Genomic DNA, 24,643 nt, shown 5'->3' with positions numbered 1-24,643 from the left:
ATGCCAAGCCAATGAAGTTGAACGCTCGAGACACGCCAACTTGCTGTATCCGTGTCAAAAATACATGAACAGAAATATATTTCGATAGATTTTGTGGTTATGCTACCACGAATATATAAAGGGAATAATGCCATTTGGGTAATCATTAAATTAACTCACTAAGCTAGCATGATTTATTATTGCCAGAGAGAAAATCTTAGCTGTATAACTCGCAATTGAGAAGTGGTTTAGTCTTTATAGCTTACCTTTATGCCTTGCCAAAGTTGATATTGTTAGTGATAGAGATCCTAAATTTACTAGACATTTTTGGCGAGAAGTGTTTGAGAAATTGAACACTAAGCTGAGTATGAGCTCTTCATATCATCTCGAGTTTGATGGGGATAGATAGATTGTATGAATATAATGGAAGACATGTTGCAAGCATATGTTTCCATGAGACAATCTAATTAGAAAGAGTATCTTCCATTTGTGGAGTTTGCTTACAATAGTGCTAAGCATTCTACTACTAAGTTGTGCCCTTTTATGTTAATGTATGGGTTTCACCCTACAGTCCTTGTGGATGATTGGTTTAGAGAGAATCCAAGTAGAAGTTGCGGTTGATTTCTTGACGTAACATCAAGAGATGTTGCAATTTGCAAGAGAGTGCATAGGATAGAGCACAATTCTGTGCTAACCAAAAGCTATCAACTAGAGTCATGGAAGAAGACCAAATGGTTTACTTAAGTTTCTTAGGTAACAAGAAAGTATTCAAAACAATTATTGGGAGAATGCTGCTTCTTTGTGGAGCTAGTTTCTAGAGTTTGTCTCACAATCTTCCTCTCGTTAGGAGGGATAGAATGTTATGTTCCTATTGTTAAGACATTATGAGGTTAGCGTTGAGGCCGACTAGACACAATTCAATATAGTGTGAAGTGAGTAAGTTCTAGATAAGTTAGGTTGGTGGTTCATTTGTGATTATTTCAGTTATGTGATTGGACTCTAGATCTTGGGATTGGGGCATCCCAAGTGCCTAGCTATGGATAGCCCATTAGATCATCGTATTGGTTGTGAGGACCATAGTCACATTGGTCGTGTGAGGACCATAGTCATGAGGACCAAAATAGCTGTGATGGGGCTGGGAGTGCATGGTATGGAACATGTACTTTGTGTGGATGCTGACGATGTTAGGTTCTACGTGGCCTCTAGCTCGGGATTGTATTTGGTTTTGAGCGTATGGTTGGGTGGTGAGTGCTAGCCTACCCTTTTCATTGTCCACTTTGGTTTGATGGTATGTGTACGACTGTGGATTGCAAGTATTCTGATTGCCTTGGTTATATGAGTCAATCTTAAGCAAACAAAAAAGTAAGTGATTTGATGCTTGGGGTGCTACAAGGGTTTGGAGCGAAATTTAAGTGCTTAAAAAAACTACCAATACTTGGCCGATTGATTTAGGGTGTTTACACACTTGGGTGGAAGCCCATGAAAAAGTTTTGCCCAACCAATCAGATCACCACAATCACCTCCCGTTTGACATTTCTTTACAGACTGTGACCATGCCCATGCACCCTCAGTGCTGATGTGTTTGCTGATTGAAGCCCAACAACCACCATTCCAGTTCTGGGTGGAATAGCCTGCCCATAGCTCTCAGTTGCACGATGCCTTTTTTGTGGACATGACCGCGGTCTGTAAAGGGTATTGTCGCCCAACAATTGTTTATCAAAAATGTGCCCGCCCACAGCTCTCAACCTTTTCGTGGGCAGGCCCGTAGTCTGAAACACCCTTAAAATTTGCTTGATTAGAAGCTTCCAAAATCCTAAGAAATAGGATTTAGGAAAAGATAAAGGCTCTCTTTAACCTAGAATGTCATTCTCAAATTAGTAGGAGAAAGAGAACGCCTTGTTCATCAAATTCTGTTGGTGCTTGGAAAAATTGCTTGGTTTGCAAATTACAACCCATGTTGTGTTCCAAAAATGTAACACGTGAGACGAGAGCATATAAGGTTTTCCTTCACCTTTTCGTTATCAGGCCATTCGGCACAGCCACAGCTTAGAAAGCTTTCCCATGGCTACCCGACGTCTGCTCACCTCTCTTCTGCGCCATGCCGTCCGATCTTCTACACCAGGTCGCTTCTCACGGCATCTCTGCACTTCATCTCGCCCGGTCGCCTGTGCGGGCCTCCGACCCCCTACCGTGACCCCATCCATGGGCGCCCTAGGGTTTCGCCATTTTGCTGCAGAAGCCTCTGCTGCAGCAGTCGTGGCCCCTGCAGATGGATCTTCGAATTCTATGGATGAGTTCACAGGCGCGGGCAGCGTCGGCTCCATTGCCCAGGTGATCGGTGCTGTGGTCGATGTGAAGTTCGAATCCGGTTTGCCCCCCATCCTCACTTCGCTTGAAGTCCAGGACCACAATATCAGACTGGTCCTGGAAGTGGCGCAACACTTGGGAGAGAACACTGTCCGCACCATCGCCATGGATTCCACCGATGGTCTCGTCCGTGGTCAGAAAGTGCTCAACACTGGTGCCCCCATCACGGTATGCCTTCATCATCACCATGCCCCATAATGTGGCTTGTTTTCGTGCAGTATAGAACAGCGGCATTGATGTCAATGCTTCCATAATGTACATCCATACATGTAAGGCATGCGGTTTTGCTAGGACAAGGTCCCCTTCATGGCATTTGTTAGGGCAAGACCTTCTTCATGGCATTGCTCCTCTGATTTTTTTGGGCAAGAGCCCTCCATGGGGATGTTTCCCTGTTTTATTCCCGTCATGGCAGTTTGTTTAGGGTAAGGGCATATTTATCACAACCATGCTCATGAAGAGCTTTTGCTTTTCCAATGTAGCCCTAGGGTTTCATGCAAAACATGCTGGCTACCAAAGACACTCACCAGGACATTGCTTCCCTGATTTGTTAGGGCAGAACCCCATCATAGCAATGCCATTGTGTTTTGCTAGGGCAAGTCTCCTTCACGGCAATGTGTCTTGAGAGTTTCATGAGAAGCTTTTGTTAGGCTGAACCCTCATCACTTATGGCACTACTTTCCTAATGTACCTCTAGAGATCATGTAACGTTTGTTTTAATGGCAAGACCTTCACCATGGCAATGCTTTCCTGTTTAATACCCCATGATGGCATTGCTTCCCAATGTTACTCTCTCCCTGAACCCATTGCATCCTTGTGTTTTTGATGTCATATGCAACCCTTGTTGTAGAGGAAAACTCTATCATGAATAGGTGATGTCGCCAGAGGCCTTCATGTAAAGCTTGCTGTTTTGTTAGAGCAAGATCCTTGTGCAGAATTTCTGGTTGGTTAAGGTCCTGCTCCCCTAAACCTAGCTTCAGGGTTTCAGTGAGACTTCCTGCTTTCTTTTTTCACTTGATTGCCCGAGCTTTTGATGCAAAATGTGCTGTTGTGTAAGGGCCTTAAGTTATTCTAAAATTTATGGCTAGAGGTTTTAATGTTGCCCTATTAGCGTAAGGATTTCATGCAAGGAGGTTTCCATGTTAAGAAGGGATTTGTTCTCTTTGGTTGAAATAATATATTGCATTCACAGAAACTATATAAAAAAACAAGAAATTTGTTAACTGGTTAAGTTGCAGTGATATTTTTGGCCGTCGGCTTAGCATGCAAAGTGTTTTTAATGTTTTCATTTTCCTCTTGTACTTACTACTATCACAAATTGTTCATTCAAGTGAGTTTTCTAAGCTTTTAAAGATTCGGGGAAAATCGTGATTTTGTGCTTATGCCTTTAGCTAATGTGATACTTGTGAAGCGCTGCTATTGCTTCCAGAAAGTGAACTTCTGGTTGTGCAGTAGAGATGCTGTTGCGGACTATTTAAAACAAGCTCCTTTGTTTTGAGTTTGTGCATCATGTTTCACTGCTATTATATCCTGTAATTTTGTTTAGTTTTCTTTGACTCCCTCATTGTTGTCGAACTGCATGGCATAATCAATTGGTACAACGAGAGCAAAAAACCTACTTATATCTTGTTTCTCTATGCTACCCTGTGCCCTAATACAATCTGCTGGCAGATCCCTGTGGGCAGGGCTACTTTGGGACGCATTATGAATGTGATTGGAGAACCGATTGACGAGCGTGGTGATATAAGTATGAAATTTGCCCCAAACATTAGAGCGTTTTTGGGGGCTTGGAATCTCTTATTTTTAAAAGGATTTTGTGGGCTTTCAAACCAAGCAAAGTTGTTGCAGATATTAAAAAGTTACTTGCTGTGAAGAGTTTCAGTTCTTCTTTCCTGATGATGCATTTGACGTGCTTGGCAGCAACTGAGCACTTTTTGCCCATCCATCGTGAGGCTCCTGCTTTTATTGACCAGGGTACAGAACAGGAGATTTTGGTGACTGGAATCAAGGTGGACTCCAGATTTTTTCCATGTTGTCAAACAGACCTCAATGGAGGCACTCATTTATTGTAATGTTTGTACATAAGAAGATGGGAGTTCTGTTTCCAGTCACATTCAGAAATGATGAGGTTTCGTCTTTTAGGTTGTTGATCTTTTGGCTCCTTATCAACGAGGTGGAAAAATTGGACTGTTTGGAGGTGCTGGAGTGGGGAAGACTGTTCTTATCATGGAGCTGATTAACAATATTGCCAAGGCCCATGGTTTGCAGCTTGATATCATCAGCTTGAGGACTCATCATAGCAAAAGAATCTACTGCTTGTCTGACTTGGAGCTGATTGCAAGATTTTTGGCGGTTGGCAGGTGGGTTTTCTGTGTTTGCTGGTGTAGGAGAACGGACACGAGAAGGCAATGACCTTTACAAAGAAATGATTGAAAGTGGAGTCATTAAGCTGGGAGAGAAACAGGTGGGTTGCGCACCATTTCAGTGAAGGTTGATGTTAGAGAGTAGGATGAAATGACTTCACTAACATTGATGTGCTAGCAAGATGAGTAGGGATGCCATCTTTTTGATCTGAAGCCTTTGGACTAGAGTCTCATGAAGTGGATATTACTCTGTTTTCTTTGCTAATTTGTTAAACAACCTGGCCTTTTGATTGGGTTTATGCTATGCTTGACACAGGCAGAGAGCAAGTGTGCTCTTGTATATGGACAAATGAATGAGCCACCAGGTGCTCGTGCAAGAGTGGGGCTTACTGGCTTGACTGTTGCGGAGCACTTTCGAGATGCAGAGGGTCAAGATGTGTTACTTTTTATTGACAACATTTTCAGGTTTACTCAGGTATTTGCATTCGGGTTCATAACAGTAATCAAATCTGGGAAATAGTTTTAATTCAATTGTACAAATACGGCAACCTGCATTTTGTTTGCCTGCAGGCAAACTCTGAAGTGTCAGCTCTTTTGGGAAGAATTCCATCTGCTGTGGGTTATCAGCCCACTTTGGCAACGGATCTGGGAGGTTTACAGGAACGGATTACTACTACCAAGAAGGGTTCAATCACTTCAGTGCAGGCTATTTATGTGCCAGCAGATGATCTGACGGATCCTGCTCCGGCCACTACTTTTGCTCATCTTGATGCCACGACAGTGTTGTCTCGGCAGGTATGCAACATCTTACAGCACTTGATTCGGTGTCAAAGCCTAAAGGTGTTAAGCTAGTGCCTAGTAGATCGTCAGATGATTCTTAGTTTCATTGTGGACTCTGCTGCTAGTCTGGCTCTTTATATATGTGTGTGACTTCTTTGCAGATTTCTGAGCTTGGTATCTACCCAGCTGTGGATCCTCTGGATTCAACATCTCGCATGCTTTCTCCTCGTATTTTGGGTGAAGAACATTATGATTGTGCTCGTGGAGTGCAAAAGGTTTTGCAAAGCTACAAGAATCTTCAAGATATTATAGCTATTTTGGGTATGGATGAACTCAGCGAAGATGATAAGCTGACAGTTGCCCGGGCCAGGAAAATCCAGAGATTTTTGAGTCAACCTTTCCATGTGGCTGAGGTCTTCACAGGGTCACCTGGCAAATACGTTGATTTGAAAGATTGTATCACTGGTTTCAAGGTAATGTCAAGATATTTGTTAAAGTTTATGCTTCTTGCTTCAAAATTTTGAATTGAGAGTAATAATGGACTTGATAGGCATGAATACAACTAAAGGGTTTTTCTCTTTACATGTTATTGTAGATTTATACGGGCTACATTTTTGGTTTGTATTATTTTCAAGATACGTAAGTGGGCACACACTCATATACATGTATTTATATATACATATATATAAATACATACAAACATATGTGTGTGTGTGTGTGAGCACACATGTTTATGCGGTATGCACACACGTGCACACACATCAATTCTCAAATTTTTTCCTTAGTTCTGGTTTTCTTACAAATTTTACTTCTCGTTTACACTAAACAATGTTTGAGAGCTATTGTTTCCATTTCCTAGCTTCAAGTCATTTTGGTTCCTTCATTTTTGTTTTCCTTTCCATGACTATGAGAGATAGAGTTTTATTATCATGTTCAAAAGATGCAATGGGTGTATGAGACCAAAAGTAGTACAAGAGTTCCGTGTGATACTGAACCATGGAAAAGACAGAAACTAAAAAGACTCATATAAAAGATGAAACTAGCTGAATGTTATCTCCTTATCATCATCATCATCATCTTAGTGAGCATGTGGATACTTGTGAATTTACCTCGTTATATCAACATCATCCTCATCCGCGTTGAATTTTTGGCATAGGGGAGTTTGATTGTTGAGAGGCTTAGCTTTTTCCACTAGTAGTGGGGGAGTGTCTCTATGTCATTGGGGAGAGAGAAAATCATATTAGCGTCTGGGCGAGGAGAGAGAAAGAGAGATATTAACGTCTTGCAAAAGACCCAACGGGTCTATGAGACAAAAGGTGTACAATGTGTCCACAGAATCTCATCATAAAAAAAAAGGCAACATAACGTAAAAGAACTTACACTAATCCCTAGGTAAATGGAGAGAGAGAGAGAGAGAGAGAGAGAGAGAGAGAGAGAGAGAGAGAGAGGCCTTTGTAAGGGCTATGACACGGGTACCTAGCTTATCTTCAAGAAAAAAGCAATTTCACGCGTAAAACCTTGAGAAAATCTGAAAGTTAATAAAAGAGAGTAGAGAGAGAAGACACCACAATAGGGGTTGAAATAGCCTTAGGCCGACCCCCCCCTTCCGAGTTATATTAGATAAAACTCCTTGGAGGAGTCTTGAGTACAAGTTCTTAGAGCTAAAGAGCTCTATATGTCAACATTGAGAGAATTGTTGAATTTATAGTTCTTGCCCAAGAGCACTTGAGAAAAGCGCTATAAAACTCACTTATAGTACAAAAAGCATATTTTTAATAATAAAAGTTCTCCTCTTTTTAGTATTTAAAAAGATTTTAATCTTTTGCTTTCCAAAAGCTAGTCGCATCATTGCAAGTCGGTAAGATGACTTTGCGTTGTTATCTTGCCACGTCACCATTGCTACGTCATCAGTGCCATGTTACTTTTTTCCTCCCCCCAAAAACGTTGCATTTTTACATATCAATAGCTTGTATTTTGATACTTTGGTGACATCCTCCCAACTTATTAAACAGTTGTCCTCAACTGTTAGGTCTTGCCTTTCTTTGCTTCCCTCCCTCCCCTCCTTCTTTTTTTGTGGGCTTAGCAGCTAGCTGTTCTCTCTTTGGCTCTTGACATGGTTCTTTACGTAGTTGTTTCTCGTACTGGTACGAATGGGTTCGTACTGTACGGTTAGTACGGTACGATACCGTACGATATCGCACGGTACGAGTTTTGTTTTGCTTTGTTTTGTTTTTTTTTTAAATTTTTTTCCCTTTGAAAAAAAAATTCCAAATGCTTAAAAAAAATATAGAAACCCTGCTTTACGAAGATCCCAAATGCTCGCAATACTTCGCAACTTTCGTGTCCACTCAATATTCCATATGGGGTTGTTGAGAGACCTAAAAAATTTGGCGAGGTAGATTGGTAGTGTACACTTGATTGGTAGGATGAGAGAATCTTGCTACATCACTTGGGGATCCCTGGTATAGGTAGGCTATTAGATTCTCAAGTTATGTACGAGGGAGAAGATTTGGACATGGCCATTTTGATCTAGAGAGGAGTCCCTAAACTTATCACCCTAGATGCACTCCTCGTATTTGTGCAAGGATGGTCCCTTAGTCATAAACACTACACTGGGAGACCTTTGGTATTGCATTATCCATCCAGGTTCTTTTTTGGAGACAATCGGGAGATCCAACCGAGAGAGACACATATCCATGTTCTGGTTCCTCAAGCACTGTAGACTCCTCCCCTCCCAACCTTTCCTCACATTTAAGCTTGAAGCTGTCACGATTGTGACTAACTCTCTTAATCTCTCCTTAATTATTCATTAATCTCTTATTAACTGAAAGAACACCTGTGAAGGGTCACACCCTTACACATGGGTCACTATCAAAGGACATGTCTATTCATTAAAAGGCACACCCCTAAGTCCAAAGGACATAACCGTTGACTCAAGAGCCACACCCCTTCCCAGGGATGTGTCTCTGCACTTGTAACCTTTCGGCCTCTATTTAAGAAAGGCCCCTGTCTCAATGCAAACGATCTCAATCTTCCTATCAGCATTTGTCTTATGTTTGTTAATTAAGTCTTAATCATGTTAATAAAGCTATAAAAGCTTTACAGTGGTATCAGAGCAAAATTTTTTCCCGGGCCTACGGTTGTGAGCCTCTCACCCTCTCCGCTCTACTCTCCTCTCGGTGTTGTATGGAAGAAGCAGAGCGATGGTGGACTTGGCGTGAATCCTTGCTTAAAGTAATGTAAACAAGCAGCAAACTTTTTCCCGCCCTGTGAGATGTCCAAACCCTAACCCTAAAATCAGCCTGCCCAAACCCTAAAATTGGGTGTAGCAAGTGTTGAATGGAAGAGCAGGAGAGAATGCCCCATTTAATTCTACCCAATTTTGCCAATTTTGCTTGATTAAGCATTTTCTCAATTTTCTATCAAAAAAAAAAAAACCACCTGCGGTCTATGATGGTGTTCTTCGCAGCTTGATGGCTACCTTGGTGCTTCTTCTCCAGCAAAACTATTTATTATGACATTCACAGCAACAAGCTGCATTCCAGTGGTTTGAAGCCATGTTCCATCAACAACCAAAAGCTCGTATCGATGAGCTTCAACATGTTTCTCAACAAAAATTCTCTCACCCTAAGCATGGTTCTTCAGAGACAACTAGACACAAAGTATCTTCGTGCGAGCAACGCAAGCCTCAGCATGGATATTCTTGGAAATGTTACAGTTCTAAGCAACCAACTTCTTATTGGAATCATCACAACAGAAGCAGCAACATGAAGCTTCCAAAGGATCACATCTTGGAAAGAAATCAGCCATATCAAGATGGGCTTACTTAGTGGCATGTGTGCCCGACCCTAGTCGACGAGTACTCGGTCGTGAACGCCGCGACGTTGGACAAGTTTCCCCTCGCGAGCAATGCCCTACATTCAAGTCCTTACAAGCTCTTGGTGGCAGTGTTGAAGACTTACTCATTCTCACGTTGTGCAAGAGGATCCTTGAGAGGTCTAAGAGACGCAAACAACCTCAACCTCCCCCTTCTACATTGGAAGCCTTAATACCTGCTGAGAAAGCTGAAGATTCAGAAGATTCTTGTACATGTGTGACAAATACAATGTCCACAACCCCTTTTCTTGCCGTGACCCAGGCAGAAGCAATAGCCTCGTCACCGCTCGTGCAAAACGGAGTCTTTGCCTCTGACCAGATACCTGACGCCGTGGTGAATGATGATTCTTCTTCAAAAATGAAGACTCCAGTCCTTACCTTCAGTGGTGCAAATGAATCTTTGAACATAACTTGTCCCGAGAACAACTTTCTAAGCAAAGAAAACCATATGGAAGATATTTCTTCTTCATCTACGACAACCCTTGAAGACATCCGTGTTACAGACAAGCCAATGGAATCCCTTTCAAATTTCCAAATGATGGTCACTAACCAAATGCAAAGTTTGGTGACACAATCCTTGATATTGGAGACTCAAGACAGTTTGCTTATGGTTTCTCTAACGGCAAATGAAGATTTAGTCTTTTCTTGGACAAAGCTTGAAGTTACCAATGATGTTAACAAAAGTTCTACTCAAGTTACAGATATGATTCTCATGCTTTTGGTAAAGATGAGACAAGTTGCAGATGCAGTTAATATTCAGTTTGGTATATGCAAGATTGTTATGGTCAACAATAATGCCATGACATGGGATCTAGCAGCTAGAGCTTTGGATGCAGAAGCAATTCAATCATTTCCCTTCTTCCAGAGTCTCAACAACTACCCCTGGATCTTATTTTAAGTGGGAGGGAATGTCACGATTGTGACTAACTCTCTTAATCTCTCCTTAATTATTCATTAATCTCTTATTAACTGAAAGGACACCTATGAAGGGTCACACCCTTACACATGGGTCACTATCAAAGGACATGTCTATTCATTAAAAGGCACACCCCTAAGTCCAAAGGACATAACCGTTGACTCAAGAGCCACACCCCTTCCCAGGGATGTGTCTCTTCACTTGTAACCTTTCGGCCTCTATTTAAGAAAGGCCCCTGTCTCAATGCAAACGATCTCAATCTTCCTATCAGCATTTGTCTTATGTTTGTTAATTAAGTCTTAATCATGTTAATAAAGCTATAAAAGCTTTACAGAAGCTCCATAGGTTGTAAGTGTAAAAAATAAAAACCGTATTTTATCGTACGGTATTCAAAAATTTCATATCGTACCAAAATTCCCGTACGCTATCGTATTTTCGTACCGTGGCAACCATGGTTCTTTATGCGGAGTGTCCTCCTCTTCTCTTGTGCTTGGCTTTGGGGAGCATCTTGTCCTCACGGTTTTCACTCTTCACATAAAGTGACCTTGGGTTTGATCTCTCTGGCAAATACTGTGAGGACAAAAGGAGGAAAGGACCCTATGTGTGAGAGATCAGAGCAGATCAACACACCATGAAATGAATGAATGATTATATGTATAATAGTGAATGTAATCCAGTACAAGAGGGTCTTTGATGTGAGGTGACTGAGTAGTAGACCGGCGAGGATAAAACTCCTTGGAGGAGTCTTGCGTACAAGTTCTTAGAGCTAAAGAGCTCTTGTCTTTTTACATATGTCAACATTGCGAGAATTGTTGAATTTATAGTTCTTGCCTTAAAACACTTAAGAAAAGCGCTTCCAAAAGCTGGTCGCATCATTGCAAGTCGGTAAGATGACTTTGCGTTGTTATCCTGCCATGTCACTTTCCCTCCCCTCCCCAAAAAGAATACATATCAATAACTTGTATTTTGATACTTTGGTGACATTCTCCAACTTATTGAACATTTATTCTCAACTGTTAGGTCTTGCTTTTCTTTGCTTTTTTTCCCCTCCCTTTCTGTGGGCTTAGCAGCTAGCTCTTCTCTCTTCGGCTCTTGAGACATGGTTCTTTATGCGGAATGTCTTCCTCTTCTCTTGTGCTTGGCTTTGGAGAGCATCTTGTCCTCACGGTTTTCACTCTTCACAAAGATGAAGTCGGTGCAAGAGGCTCGGTTGATGATGAAGGCTTGCATCGAGGACAGCGGTGGCATGTGAAGTAGAGGTCAAAGGTTGCAAACGCAGATGTGCTGTTGAATATCGAGGGAGCATGCCAGTTGCAATGTGGTGTGGAGCACTTATGGGTAATGATGAATAACTAGGGCAGAATGTTGTTGCTGAATGCTAGTTGGCGAAGGAGCAGGGTTGCACTATTGATGAATCAAGATATGTGTTGAAGCTCGATGATGAGGGTAGAAACGTTGCTGTCGAAGTGTCGATTGATGATTTGCGTGTAGTCGGGTTGCTGCTGTGTGCGGGGGATAGAGTTGACGGCGGCTGATTGATCATATGCGATGGTGATCAATGTGTTGATGGTTCAGGCGGCTACTGCAATGCTAGAGCCAACTACTTGATGATGTTGATCAATCGGGCTGCTGTTGGGTGCAGGGGGTAGAGTTGACGGGGGCTGGATGGTGTGTGTTGATGAATGTTGTGATGATCACCGGTTGTTGCAAAACGTTGCTGAATGCAGGTTGATGTGTGTTGGTTGAATTGAATGATCAGCACAATGTAGGAGGGACACGTTTATATAGTGCTGACCGGCCTTGTTGGCTAGCCCAACCAACCAAGAGACAAGGCCTTTTTAGGCCTTTGAAAGGTAAATAATGAGGGCCTTCTTGGGCCCTTATGGAGGACCTATTTGGGGCCTCCCTTGGCAGCCCTTTTGGGCTTGATAGTCACATAGATACTCCCACCTCTTGTACCTCTAGATTTTGTCAGAATATGCAACGGAAGTGCACTGAAGAAAAACATAGCAATAGAGAAGGAGAGAGAGAGGCGTGTAACTCTGCTATATATATACAAGAAAATCCTTGGAACTGAATACAACATGTGTGGGGGCAAGGGGCCATTTTATATGGCCCCTATGAGCCAATCGGCCAGCCCAAAAAGCAACCAATAGGAGCAAAAAGCTCACGACTTGCTCATGTCTCTAGTCGGCCAGCACACAGATGGAGACGTGGACGAGCAAGGGCAGTCGGCTAGCATCCAGGACACCCAGACCAGCAGTCGGCCAGTGTCTGGATCAGCCAGGAGCCACAGAACAGTCTCCCACACCTGGTAAAAATAGGAAAAAATATGGAGAGGGAAAAAATGAGAAAACACCTAAATCGGGTGAGCACACCCACAATAGAGGTCTTGGTGTAAATATACAGACAGGAGATGACTGCTAACACCCCCTCTCAGCTGTTGGATGTGGAACTAACCCGAGTGAGCTAGAGTGCCGCCAGAGCAAAGCCTGAGATAGAGACTTCGTGAAGAGGTCCACCGCATTGTCCTCCGTCGAACAGAACTCTAGCAAGATGTCATCAGCAACAATCTTTTTACGACCAAAATGCCTGTGGATGACCATGGGTTCCTCCAATAAAATTCCAATCCTACCAAGTAACCTCTGTAACCTTACCACCTCGTAACCTGCACCACAAACAGCTTGGTACTGTGTCTCTGTCAACGACAAGGCAATAGATGGCTGCCTCTTATTGCTCCATAAAACTGCTCTTGAGCCAAGGGAAAAGCTGTAGCTTGATGTCAAGGTCCTCGTGTCTGGCTATCCTCCCCAATTTGAGTCACTCCATTCGTGGAGTCTGACTCCATCCATCAATCCCCCTCCTGTGTAAAAGAGTTCAAGATCCTTTGCATGCTGCAGAAACCACAAGATACGCAATCCTGCCTCCCAAAGAGTCCTCTGCAAACATGAGCTCAACAGCCTCATCAGGAAGCTCCCGTCCAATCTGGTATGCATCAACCAAATCAATGAACCATTCTGCTCCTGAGTCAAAGAGGCATCATACTGCTCACAAGGATCAACACCTATTACGGTGGGGTGCCAAGTCCTGGAAACCTGCTGAAGACCACTCAGGGCCTTCGGAAACCTTTTACCAACCCCCTTTGAATTCGGAACCACAAAGCCTGGAGAATGTGCAACATCCACCTCCTTTTGCAAGTAATCAATTGCCACTTGCTTGGCTTTCCAATAGGTCCCTGTGGAAAGAACTTTCTCATCTACAGGAGTTTCTTTGTCCTGAATACTACGAGACATCAGAGCATAGGTTACCTGTAAAGTTTCCTCTGACTGACGAACACAAGAACTACCAACATCCGTATTGGAAAGTTCTTGTCAATTGCTACCATCATCTGGCAAGCCATCCACCATCTGGTCCTGGAAAGCGTGCACCTGCAGCGTATCCACACTTAAGTGGCCATTACCAGACTGCCACTCATCACAAAACTGAGGACCTGGGAGAGAGAGTGCTGAAAGTTTGTAAACTCCATTCTCCACTCTGCCTTCCCAAACTACTTGGTCTGTTGCCTTGTCCTGGAGAGCAACAAAATGCTCATCAAACTCCACCCGTACGCCAGTCTTGCAAACCTGATGCACTGACAACAGATGAAAACCAAGTGATAGAACATACAACACCTGGGAGGAATGCTTCTCTCCTCTGCCATCGGGAACTATCTCCAGCTTGTCCTCACTGTGAACTGGGATAGTGGATGTATCCCCAGTAAGAATGTGACCAGAATACTTGCAGAGATCCTGTAAATCTGAACAGGAAGGAGTCATGTGCCTGGAAGCACCACTGTCTAAAATCCACTCCTGAGTATCCGTAGTGGAGAGTCTTGCAACCTTCTCCTTGCTCGAAGAAAATGAAACATCGGTGTCCATCACCTCTAGGTGCACAGTCTTCACGGTTGCTGCTAAGGATTCTGCACCCTTCTCGATGCTCCGCTTGGGACACTGCCTCCAATAGTGGCCTCTCTCGCCACAATCATTACAGGCCCTCTGCCTTGAGTTTCTCGCGGTTTGAGTCGGACATCTTCTCAGAAGACTTCTCCGATGAAGCCTTCCCTTTGCCGTTGTTGTTACGGCCTTTTGACCGTTGGCCAGTTAAGGCCTCCGAACCTCTGCCCTGTGGAGGGTTCGAGAATCTTTCCTCCTGGTCCAAAACCATGGGCACAAGCTCCTCCCATGTGACGGTGCTGAGCCTGCCCCACTGGTAATCAAAGAAGAGTAGAATGCTGAGTATTGAGAGGGCAAATGCGACAGCAACGTGATGGCCATATCCTTCGAAGATATCTCTTTCCCAGCCTGAAGCTCTTCCTGCTGAAGAGCCTGCAGCTTGTTGATGTGCTCCCGCATCATCGATGACTTTGCAGGATTCATCACTCGCATCTGGATTTCCAAGGAGATCCTCTTTATGGGCGATACCCTGTTATAGAGAGAAGCCAAATGTTGCCATATACCTCTGGCTAGTGTCATATGCTTGATATGATTGATTACCTGCGGTGTGCAGTTGAGGAAAATGAAAGAACGGATCTTGGCGTTGACACGATCCCACAACTGAGAACTAAGCATGTGCCTTGTGTTCCTTCCAAATTGAGGGTAACTCCCCTTCTTCTAACTCCTGTCGTGGAACCCCAACAACAATGAAATCAACAAGGTTGTAAGACTGCAAAATAGATTCCATCATTACCTTCCATATGACGTAGTTGTTCCCGTCCAACTGACGGTCCACTGGGAACGTGGGGAGTGTTGGGATCTTCACATGCCTCTCAGCCATCTCAAGTAAATCTGCCATTGCGTGAGTGTAACTGAAAAGGGTGGGTGGGTCGGAAAAAAGAACAACTTAAACCTACAAGTGGCTGTCCAGCAAGTCAGCCCGCCTTCCTCTTGCTTCTCTTTCCGAACGGTCCAAAACAGTCCACCAATCAGCAACAAAACAGCCCCCCTCATGCTCACACAGTTCCCAAGATTTATCAAGAGCCTAGAGCTCTGATACCATGTCAGAATATGTAGCGGAGATGAAGACAAAATCTGAAAACTCAAGAGCAAGTGCACTGCAGAAAAACACAGCAATAGAGAAGGAGAGAGAGAGAGGCGTGTAACTCTGCTATATATACACAAGAAAATCCCGAGAACTGAATACAACATGTGCAAGGGGCCATTTTAAATGGCCCCTATGAGCCAATCGGCCAGCCCAAAAAGCAGCCGTCAGGAGCAAAAAGCTCACGACCTGCTCATGTCTCCAGTCAGCCAGCAAAGACTCAATCGGCCAGCACACAGATGGAGACGTGGACCAGCAGGGGCAGTTGGCCAGCATCCAGGACACTCAGACCAGCATTCGGCCAGTGTTTGGATCAGCCAGGAGCCACAGAACAGCCTCCCACACTTGGTAAAAATAGGGAAAAATATGGAGAGGGGAAAAATGAGAAAACACCTATATTGGGCGGGCACACCCACAATAGAGGCCCTCGTGTAAATATATAGACAGGAGATGACTGCAAACAGATTTCCCCTTAGGGAGGAGTTTTCGAGCATGATTCTCTTCCTGTCAAGATGAGCTTGCACCCGTTATATGTCAGAAGACACAAACGTGTGCACACATGCTCGTCCTTGGGTTTAACTTGGCGTCCGAGACCCTTGGCACACTTACACAGATATTGCTTACAAGCATAAATCAAATGAACAAATGAATGCACAAACAATTCCTTGGTTTTGATACCAAGTTCGTGGGGGGTGTGTGTGTGTGGGAGCATATATTGATACCAATATATGCTCCATTCAGTCGTATTAGTGGACATGCAAATTTCACATTGTGAAGTTTTTGTCCGAGTTGCGGCGAGTTGATATTGTGCCTATTCTTTCTATCTTTAGCGGTGCATTTACCCTATCTAGTATCAACGACTTACCCTATCTAAGTGTCCAAGGTTAGGTATATAAGTCCCGTACATGGTCTTGGTCAGGTGTGCATTGTCTTGCACATGAAGCAGTGCCAGTCCAAACCATGAGTCTCTCTCTGGAATGATGTTAGGTGTTTTGAGTGTTTGGTTTGCAGCCAGACTCTAGGCATCTGTATAGGAAGCATGTGGAAGAAAGGGCCAGCCCTTTGGGTTACCATGGGAAGGGGCGTTGCATCTCTTGAATGGGCAAGGGGTAGGCCTTAGGCTACCCCAAGGGCCCAAGAGACCTGTGGCCAGTGGCTACCAGCCAAGGGATGGCTGTGGCCCTGTTGGCCAGCCCCCAGAGGGGCTTTGGCAGCCTGTTGGCCAGCTTTGGAGGCTTGGCCAGCCAGCTGACCTGCCTTAGGAGGCCAGCCCAGCCAGGCGGCCAGGGCATATGGGGCTGCCCAGCAGCCAGCGCAGGCTTGGACAGTCTGCGCAGGGCGGCCAGCAGACAGATGTGAAATGCGCTGCCCAAAGAGGGACTTTTCCATGTCGTGTAGGAAATATAAACAGGCCGACTCATGCATGAGCCAGCCGACCAGCATTAAGAAGGGGCTATAAATATCCAAGCCTGAAATCCATTCATTCATCTCATAATTCACAAAGAGTTGCTATATTCCAAGGGCGAGGACAGCCAAGGCGAAGAGTGCAGGTCAAGAACATATCTTTAGATCTACAAATTTGCGTTATTGTACATCATTCTAATAAAGCAAATACACCATTCGTGGTGGGGGCCCTTCAAAGGGTGTTCGGCACCCAATACTGTGTCTGAATCCCCCCCCCTCCTCTCTCTCTCTCTCTCTCTCTCTCTACACATCTCTCTCTATGTTGTCCGTTATCTTCATCCCGAAAGATTACTGAATTTTGAACATTGAAGTTACCGATTCTATGCACCAAGCTTCCGCATGTTACAATACAAAGGCCATTGACATTCCCTCGGCTTCTAATAAGTTGTCTTCAATTGAAAAGCTTCTTGATATGCCTGTAAAACCTGTGGATGCTTTGCAAAGAAGTTCTCATCCACCCACTTGGCATCCATAGCCGAATAATAGTGAACTTGACAAGGTACTTTATAGTAATCTTGCCATGTGATCCCCTTCTTTCCTTGTGAAAGACAATGTCCTCTAGCTCTTCAACTTCTGGTGGATCCTCGTTCACTGGTTTCAAAGGTTCGAGACTTTTATAAGCTCTTAAGAGACTCTCATGAAAAGCATTGTGAATCGTCCAATGATTGGGTAATGCTAATTTGAAAGCCACATCGTTGATCTTTTCCAATATTTGGAAAGGTCCATGGTACCTATTGGACAACTTAGGGTAAACCTTTTGTTTGCTCTTGTGCTTTCGAAGCCTTTCCTTCTGAAACTTCAACAATAGCCAATCACCTTCCTTGTACTCCACCTACCATGTGCCTTCCTCCCACCAAAAAACTCAGCCCTAACAGGTTGGATGGCACCCGAAAATGCTTCTGTAGCAAAAAAAAATAAAAAAAATAAAAAAATGCGAAAGGTTCTGTCGATTGTACTTGCAACCTTGAGGCCTCTAGACGAGGGAAGCAAAAAAAAAAAGCTGATTTGATAGAGAGAAAAAAACAGCCACATAGGGCTAGGGAATATGTTGTAAGAAGATGCAAGAGGGTTTGGCGTTTAATCTTTTGTCAGTGAGTGCTCTTACAGATCAAGGTGTGGAGGTGATCTTCTCTCGTTACGAGATTACTATTCGTGATAAGGAGACTAGTAGCATCTTGGCTCAGGGAGTCCAGGATAGTAGCTTGTACAAGCTGATCGCTTTACTTTCTACTGGTTCTTCTTCAGCTCTTTGGCATGCTCGGTTTGGTCATTTGAGTTATTAGCTTCTACAGCGAGCTTCGAAGGATGGGTTGGTTGAGGGTTTACCAACCATCAAGGCGCCATCTTGTGTTTGTACCTCTTGTTTACAAGGGAAGCAACACCGAGCTGCATTTTCGAAGGAGGCGACACAGATCTTCGACATCACTTGCTCTTGTTCATGCAGACTTATGTGGTCCTATGAGTACCGCGTCTTTGAGTAAGGTGTTGTACATGGTTGTGATGGTGGATGACTTCTCCAGATTTACTTGGGTTTTCTTTTTGAAATCCAAGGATGAGGCTTTTCAGCACTTTTGTGATTTGAGGATCGAGGTGGAAAAAGAGATCGGTTCTTCATTCAAGGTTCTCAAGACTGACAGAGGGGGCGAGTTTACATCCTAGGAGTTTCAACAATATTGCAAGGATCACAGCATTCGGAGACAACTTACTATAACATATACTTCATCACAGAATGGATTTGTAGAGAGTAAGAATAGGACCATCATGGAGATAGCCCGTGCTATACTTGAGCATTCTTCTTCACCTCAACGTTTTTGGGCTGAGGTGGCTTCTGTTGCTTATATTCAAAACAGGTCTCCTACTGTTGCTCTTTGAGATAAAACTCCATACAAGGCTTTTCATGGTGAGGAGCCCTTTGTTGTTCATTTGCGGGTATTTGGTTGTTCGGCGTATGTACATGTGTCTAAGGAGCGATGATGTGTCTAAGGAGCATCGCTCCAAGTTGGACTCGAAGTCTCAACGCATGACTTTTCCCGGATATAGTTGTGTCTAAGGCATATCGTCTGTATGATTAGCAGGGCGGAAAAGTTGTCGTGAGCTGTGATGCGTTCGATGAGACTCTTGCATCTTTTGAGAGGGGTGGTGAGCTTCTTCTTCCTCCGCCTCGTCCTCCTACTCCCCTTGCTTTTGTTACATCTCTAGCTCTGGATTCTCAATGAGATGATGATAATGACTCTGCTCCTCCTCAAGCAAGTTCGAGCAGATCGGTGCTTGGATGGTATTTTCAGACAGTTCGTGATTTTGGGTTACGAGAGCTTCCTTTTACTACTCTGCCTAGTTCTCTCAGGCAACCTTGCAGAGTTTTAGGAAAACAAATTCATAAGGGCAACATGTTTATTAACTATGCTCTTATGTTCTCTATTATTCATGGTCCTGCTAATCCCACTTTTGTGGACGAGGCTCTTTTACATGAGCCTTGGCATCGTGCTATGCAGGCAGAGCTGGATGCTATTGAACGGAATGGCACTTGGATTTTGGTGCTTGGGTCATAGCAGCGTAAGGTGATTGGTGTGCGGTGGATCTTCAAAATGAAGTACTGAGCTGATGGCAGCTTGGACAAGCACAAGGCGAGGTTGGTTGCCAAGGGCTATGCTCAACGCCATGGAGTGGTCTTGGATGAGATCTTTGCTCTGATGGCCCGGATGCCTGTATTCCAGATGGACGTCAAGTCGGTTTTCTTGAATGGAGAGCTTACACAAGAAGTGTATGTTGATTAGCCGTTGGGATTTGAGGTTCCAGAGGTAGACAGGATCAGGTGTATCGGCTAAAGAAAGCTTTGTATGGTCTAAAGCAGGCTCCGCGGGCTTGGTAGCAACAGATTGATGAGTTTTTTCAAAAGCTTGGCTTGTGTCCTTCTCATGCAGGTTTGAATCTTTATATCCTCCTTGAGAGGGGGTTAGTTGTTATCATTGTGGTCTATGTTGATGATCTCATCTTTACAGGTTCTTATTCTGTGTGGATCCGTTCAATCATGGATGCTTTGGAGACGGAGTTTGAGATGACGGATCTTGGCCTTCTGCATTATTTTCTTGGCTTTGAGATTTGGCAGACTCCTAAGGGTATTTTCTTCTCTTAGCAGAAGTACACATGGGAGATTCTTGATAGGTTTTAGATGAATGGATGTAGACCAATATCTTCTCCTATGGATACTAGTGAGAAGCTTTATCTTCTTGATGCTTCTCCAAGGATTGATCAGGGACAATATCGGGTTCTCGTCGGTTGTTTGGTATGGTTGACCTACTCTGGATTGGACATTTGTTTCGTAGTCAGCTTATTGAGTTCTTTCACATCCAAACCTCGTCAGCAGCATTGGCGGTGTGCTCTCAGGGTGCTTGGTATTTGCATGGTACTTTGGACTTTGGCATCTTCTATGGCCAAGGGTGCACTCTTCTTAGATGGTTTGATTGAGATTGGGCTGGACATCGAGATACTCGGTGTTCGACCACTGGTTTTATTTTTTCACTTGGGTCAAGAGCCATTTCATGGAGTAATAAAAAGCAATCTACTGTGGCGCTTTTCTCTAGAGAGGCGGAGTATCGTGTAATTTGTTATGTTGCATGTGAGGCGATTTGGTTGCAAAGATTATTGGGAGAACTCAGCTTTTCTCCTATTGGATCTACTCTTCGTTGGGTTGCATCGCCATCGCTAAGATCCTTGTGTTTCATGCTCGTACGAAACACATTGAGATTCAGTATCACTACGCTCGTGAACGGTGTTGCTTCATCTCTCTCTCTCTCTCTCTCTCTCTCTCTCTCTCTCTCTCGCACATTTCAGATCAGCACACTCTAGTGCTTATCTTGCTTCCGCTCTGTGCACTCTTTCAAGATGATTGCATATCATGTGTTGATGAGGTCACGTAGATAGATAGCACAACGTGGTGCAGTCATTTGGTTCTTGAGGAGGCCCGTTGGATAAAATTTTTTACTGTGGGAAAGTGTATTGTACTGTTGACACATGCTTGATAGCAGAGTGCTTGTTTTGTATGGGTTCAAATGTGAGGATAAGTTCTAACCAGTTTGGACACTGCATGTGTTTTCTTTGCAGGGTGTTTTGGATGGCAAATTTGATGACTTGCCAGAACAGGCTTTTTACATGGTTGGAGGTATTGAAGAAGTGGTACAGAAGGCAGAGAAGCTTGCCAAGCTGTCTTGAGGAATTTCATGGCCTAGGAACTGTCACCTTTCTTATTAGGATGTTTAGCTTATTCCGAAAGAGAAAAGCAGCAGCTTTGACATTTTGCGAGGATGCCTTCATCAGACGGTGTCTCAATCAAACCATGGTTCAACATGTGGGATCAGAATTGGACTTTTTGGGTCACAAATGTCTTTTATTTTCAGAGGAATAAGTTGAGGGGAAGGTCTTGTGTGATCCTCTCTGCCTTAAATTTTTGTTCACTTCGTACACCCAATATCTCTAAGTTGCTCTGAAAGAGTTGGGATCATTGCGGTAAAAAGCTGCTAGGAACTGGATTTTATTAGTTTCAAGCTGAGCCCTCTTCAAAGGCATGATAATGACGATAAATAATCGCTGTTGCTCTTGCAATGTGGATAAATGTTTTTTTGTTGTTGAAGTGGTAGTGTTTTGTGTCTTGGATGAGTAGGTTGTGGGGAATGCTAATGGATGTTTGTATTCCTCTTGTACATTGGTTTTTGTGGCCACTGTGTATACATACGCTTATGCTTTCTAGCTTAAGCACTAATCTGTATGACTGGTGGCAAGATCTCTGTGCCTCATGCAAGTAATGATGGTCAAATCTTGTGGCCCAGACAAGTGATTTTCCACATGCATTAGATTTAGAGATCACTCTTTCAACTCTGGAAGCATGATAAGGAGTGCAGGATCATCTTCAAGTTATTAAGCGTTTTGGTGGATTCGTTAGAGAAGGTTGTGATGTGGGGCATACCTCTGGTTTGGTGCACATTCTCTAGGATTAAGCTTAAATGTAGAGTGGGGCAGAGTTTTCTTCAGGTGAGCATGTCTGGTACAAGGCATACTTTTTATCGGCTTATTGATGGGAAGGTTTTTAACAAACAGCTTCTTCACAAATTGGTACCGTGTTCGATATGTGTCTTCGGATTTCGATGGGTGTCATATTGCCTGGTCCAGCATCAAGAGAGGAAAATGCCCTCGTGCAACATATTTTTTAAGACAACCAGAAGAATTTACGGGAGAGTTATCCCTGCTGCCGTCTTTTTATGGATATGAGATGAGAGGGTACTGAAGGTTCGAACATACCAATGCCTCCTTTTTGGGAGGTATGGGCACTGCTCATGAGGCAACTCCCATCTTGATAGATGATATTCTTCCTATTTGCCAGAGTCAGTGTTTCAAAGCTCATCTGGTGTGCTTTAGAACCCAGTTCAAAGTTTAATGAGATTGTGGTGCAGTGAGTCAATTGGAATATATTATTGCAGCCATATTCTTCCTATATTAGTATTACCACGAGGGTGAAAAAAATAGAGTAGGGGTTGTGTGCTATTTGATATGGTGGATCTGATGAATGCCTGTTCCGAAGGCGGTTAACCTAGATTGCATGATCTTATCGATTTTGCTAGGAAACATCGAGAACCAACTTTCATTCAATGGTCGGATATCTCTCAAGTTTGGGCCTCTTTCTTCACATGTATTAAATAAGCGTTCAGGAGGTGCCAAAGCTTTGTAACACCCTGCAAGTTCTTTATCTTGAAGTCTTTCGAGAATATTGCAACCAACAAACCCAGAAAGTTATTTTGGAAAAGCAATTTCTTCATCATTGTTTAATTTGACTTTGTCTCAATGATGAGATCTGTGTATTATCTTGTAGTGAAGCTCATAAGTGTTGCTAGGTGATTCTCACAACGTGATTTACTAGGAATACTATCAGTGTGGGTGTTCATGTCAATGCTTGATGATTCCATGTGTTGTATTTGAGTAAGTTGTATGTAGGCTTCAAGGTGATTATCACAACGTGATTAACTAGGAGTATATAATACCGCTTGCTATCAATGTGGGTGTTCATGTCAATGCTTGATGATTCCATGTGTTGCATTTGAGTAAGTTGTATATCACCCTTAAATTAATCCAATGCCTTGTTGATACATCCACAAAGTGGTGTTAAAGATCTTAATGCAAGTGTCCAAAGTGTTAATCATAAAATAATACAATTAAATGAATGGAAAGATGTTCACATGTGATTAGTGTTTTATTAGAAGTCATAAAATACACAAGTAAAAATTCAAACGATTAACATAGTTGTAGAAATATTTGTAAGATTTAGCAATGAATTTCTTTATTAAAAATTATGACATTGCATTTAAATCTTCGATCTTGCCTTTGAGCCGCAAATACAACTTCCCACTGTGGGTGTGCTAGCTCGTTCGTCGTGTCCTCACTCTAGTGTCACACGAGAATAAAGGGAGAGCTCTCAAATCCTAGATACCTAGATGGAGGCAAGAAGAGATGGTCCTTCAAGAGGGTTTTCTCTTACAAAAAGAAGGGGAAGAAGAAACTAATAGAAGAGGGAAACCTACAAGCAAACCTGTTCCAGCAAGCATGAACTCAAGAGCATACAAGCAAGTAAGAAGAGAGAAGAAAGTAGAGCTCACAAGAAAACTATTTTAAAAGGGAATGATTGTGTATTGCTTATTGTAAAAAATGACTTACAAATGACACTAGGCTAACCAAATAGTGGTTCGGGATGTCTTGGCGCAACATGATATTATGCCTAGATCTCACACAAAGACTTCTCCAACTCAACCACTTTCTTCGACTCTCTTTTGCTGCTTTCTTCGATATTTACTTCACATCCCTTTTCTTGGGGAGTTAAGATTATTAACTTGTTTGAGACATGGCAACAATGGACTTTTACTTGATATCCCTTTTCTTAGCGAGTCAAGATCATTAACTTGTTTGAGGCATGGTAGAAGAGTGGACTTTTGCACATGGCTTTTTCCTCCATAATGTGTAATGGAGCTGGGCAGTCTCTGTGGCTTGAGGGATTTGGCATTGTCGAGCACTTGAGATATAGGCGGTGGGCTGTACTATGGGCTAGACTTGCGCCCACCATGGTCTCTCCATCCAGAAATGTACTTGGAGGGGTGTCAAAGATGCAGCTTAATGTAGGTTCAAGAATAAATAATGCCTATGCGTCTATTACAGGCAGAGTTCGTGGATGTATGTAGGTGGTGTGTATGGGCATTGGGCAAAAGGTGGGCATGTGTGTAAGGCGAAAACTCCAACACTACATTCTTTGACACTTATTGGTTTGCATTCTTTGTTTGAGATAGAAAATTGGTGGTTGTTTAAGTAAGTTGGCCAATAAGGCTAGTGTGAATGAGGTTGGGTTGTCCATGAGAATGAAAGAATTTAGGATATATTGTCTAGCAGGTACAACGGCAAACCACAAACTATGGGTGGTGTGCCGGACATCACTGAATGGATCCGAGTGCTTCTTGAGTCTCTTTTTGAAATGTTGGTGGCTATTTGGTCTGCTTGTGTTGGAAGCATGGTGATGGTAGAAAGATGGGAAGCAGTAAAACATTCCGTGACTTAGGGGCGAAATGTGGGATTGCCAAATAATGCCGACCTTGGGCATGTGATGTCGCTTTGATCTTTTGGGCATTTGTACCTTGCTTGATTAGCGTAGATGTAGGCAAGTTGGTTGCCATGGAGGGAGATGCAGAGCATGGTGGATTGAGTCATCCCTTTGTGTGAAGATCACCATTTAGATGTATGGATCTAACAGCTCCATAGACCGTGATTAGGATGCCTCTTTGATTGGGCAAGATGG

General features: G+C 43.3%; 1 protein-coding gene across 1 annotated transcript; it reads left to right on the top strand.

The window, feature by feature from the left end:
- Positions 1 to 1,850: 1,850 nt before the first annotated feature.
- Positions 1,851 to 21,445, top strand: LOC147635545 (ATP synthase subunit beta, mitochondrial-like). The gene is made up of 9 exons (XM_086802880.1): positions 1,851 to 2,514; positions 4,015 to 4,090; positions 4,264 to 4,352; positions 4,486 to 4,603; positions 4,704 to 4,807; positions 5,023 to 5,181; positions 5,277 to 5,501; positions 5,648 to 5,959; positions 20,920 to 21,445. Exons 1-9 carry the CDS (start codon positions 2,041 to 2,043, stop codon positions 21,025 to 21,027), a joined length of 1,665 nt encoding a protein of 554 aa, XP_086659006.1. The 5' UTR covers positions 1,851 to 2,040; the 3' UTR covers positions 21,028 to 21,445.
- The last annotated feature ends 3,198 nt before the right edge of the window (positions 21,446 to 24,643 follow it).

This window comes from Cibotium barometz, chromosome 9 (assembly GCF_041138505.1).
Source record: "Cibotium barometz isolate CiBa-2024 chromosome 9, ASM4113850v1, whole genome shotgun sequence".
Classification (NCBI taxonomy): Eukaryota; Viridiplantae; Streptophyta; class Polypodiopsida; order Cyatheales; family Cibotiaceae; genus Cibotium; species Cibotium barometz.
This window is presented reverse-complemented; position numbering and strand designations above follow the sequence as displayed.

Bases quoted from the DNA above. Each gene is read 5' to 3' on its own strand.
- LOC147635545 (XM_086802880.1), top strand. From the start codon at position 2,041: ATGGCTACCCGACGTCTGCTCACCTCTCTTCTGCGCCATGCCGTCCGA. The intron at 4,808-5,022 runs GTGGGTTGCGCA...TGCTTGACACAG, and splicing joins TTAAGCTGGGAGAGAAACAG to GCAGAGAGCAAGTGTGCTCT. The intron at 5,960-20,919 runs GTAATGTCAAGA...TTTTCTTTGCAG, and splicing joins ATTGTATCACTGGTTTCAAG to GGTGTTTTGGATGGCAAATT.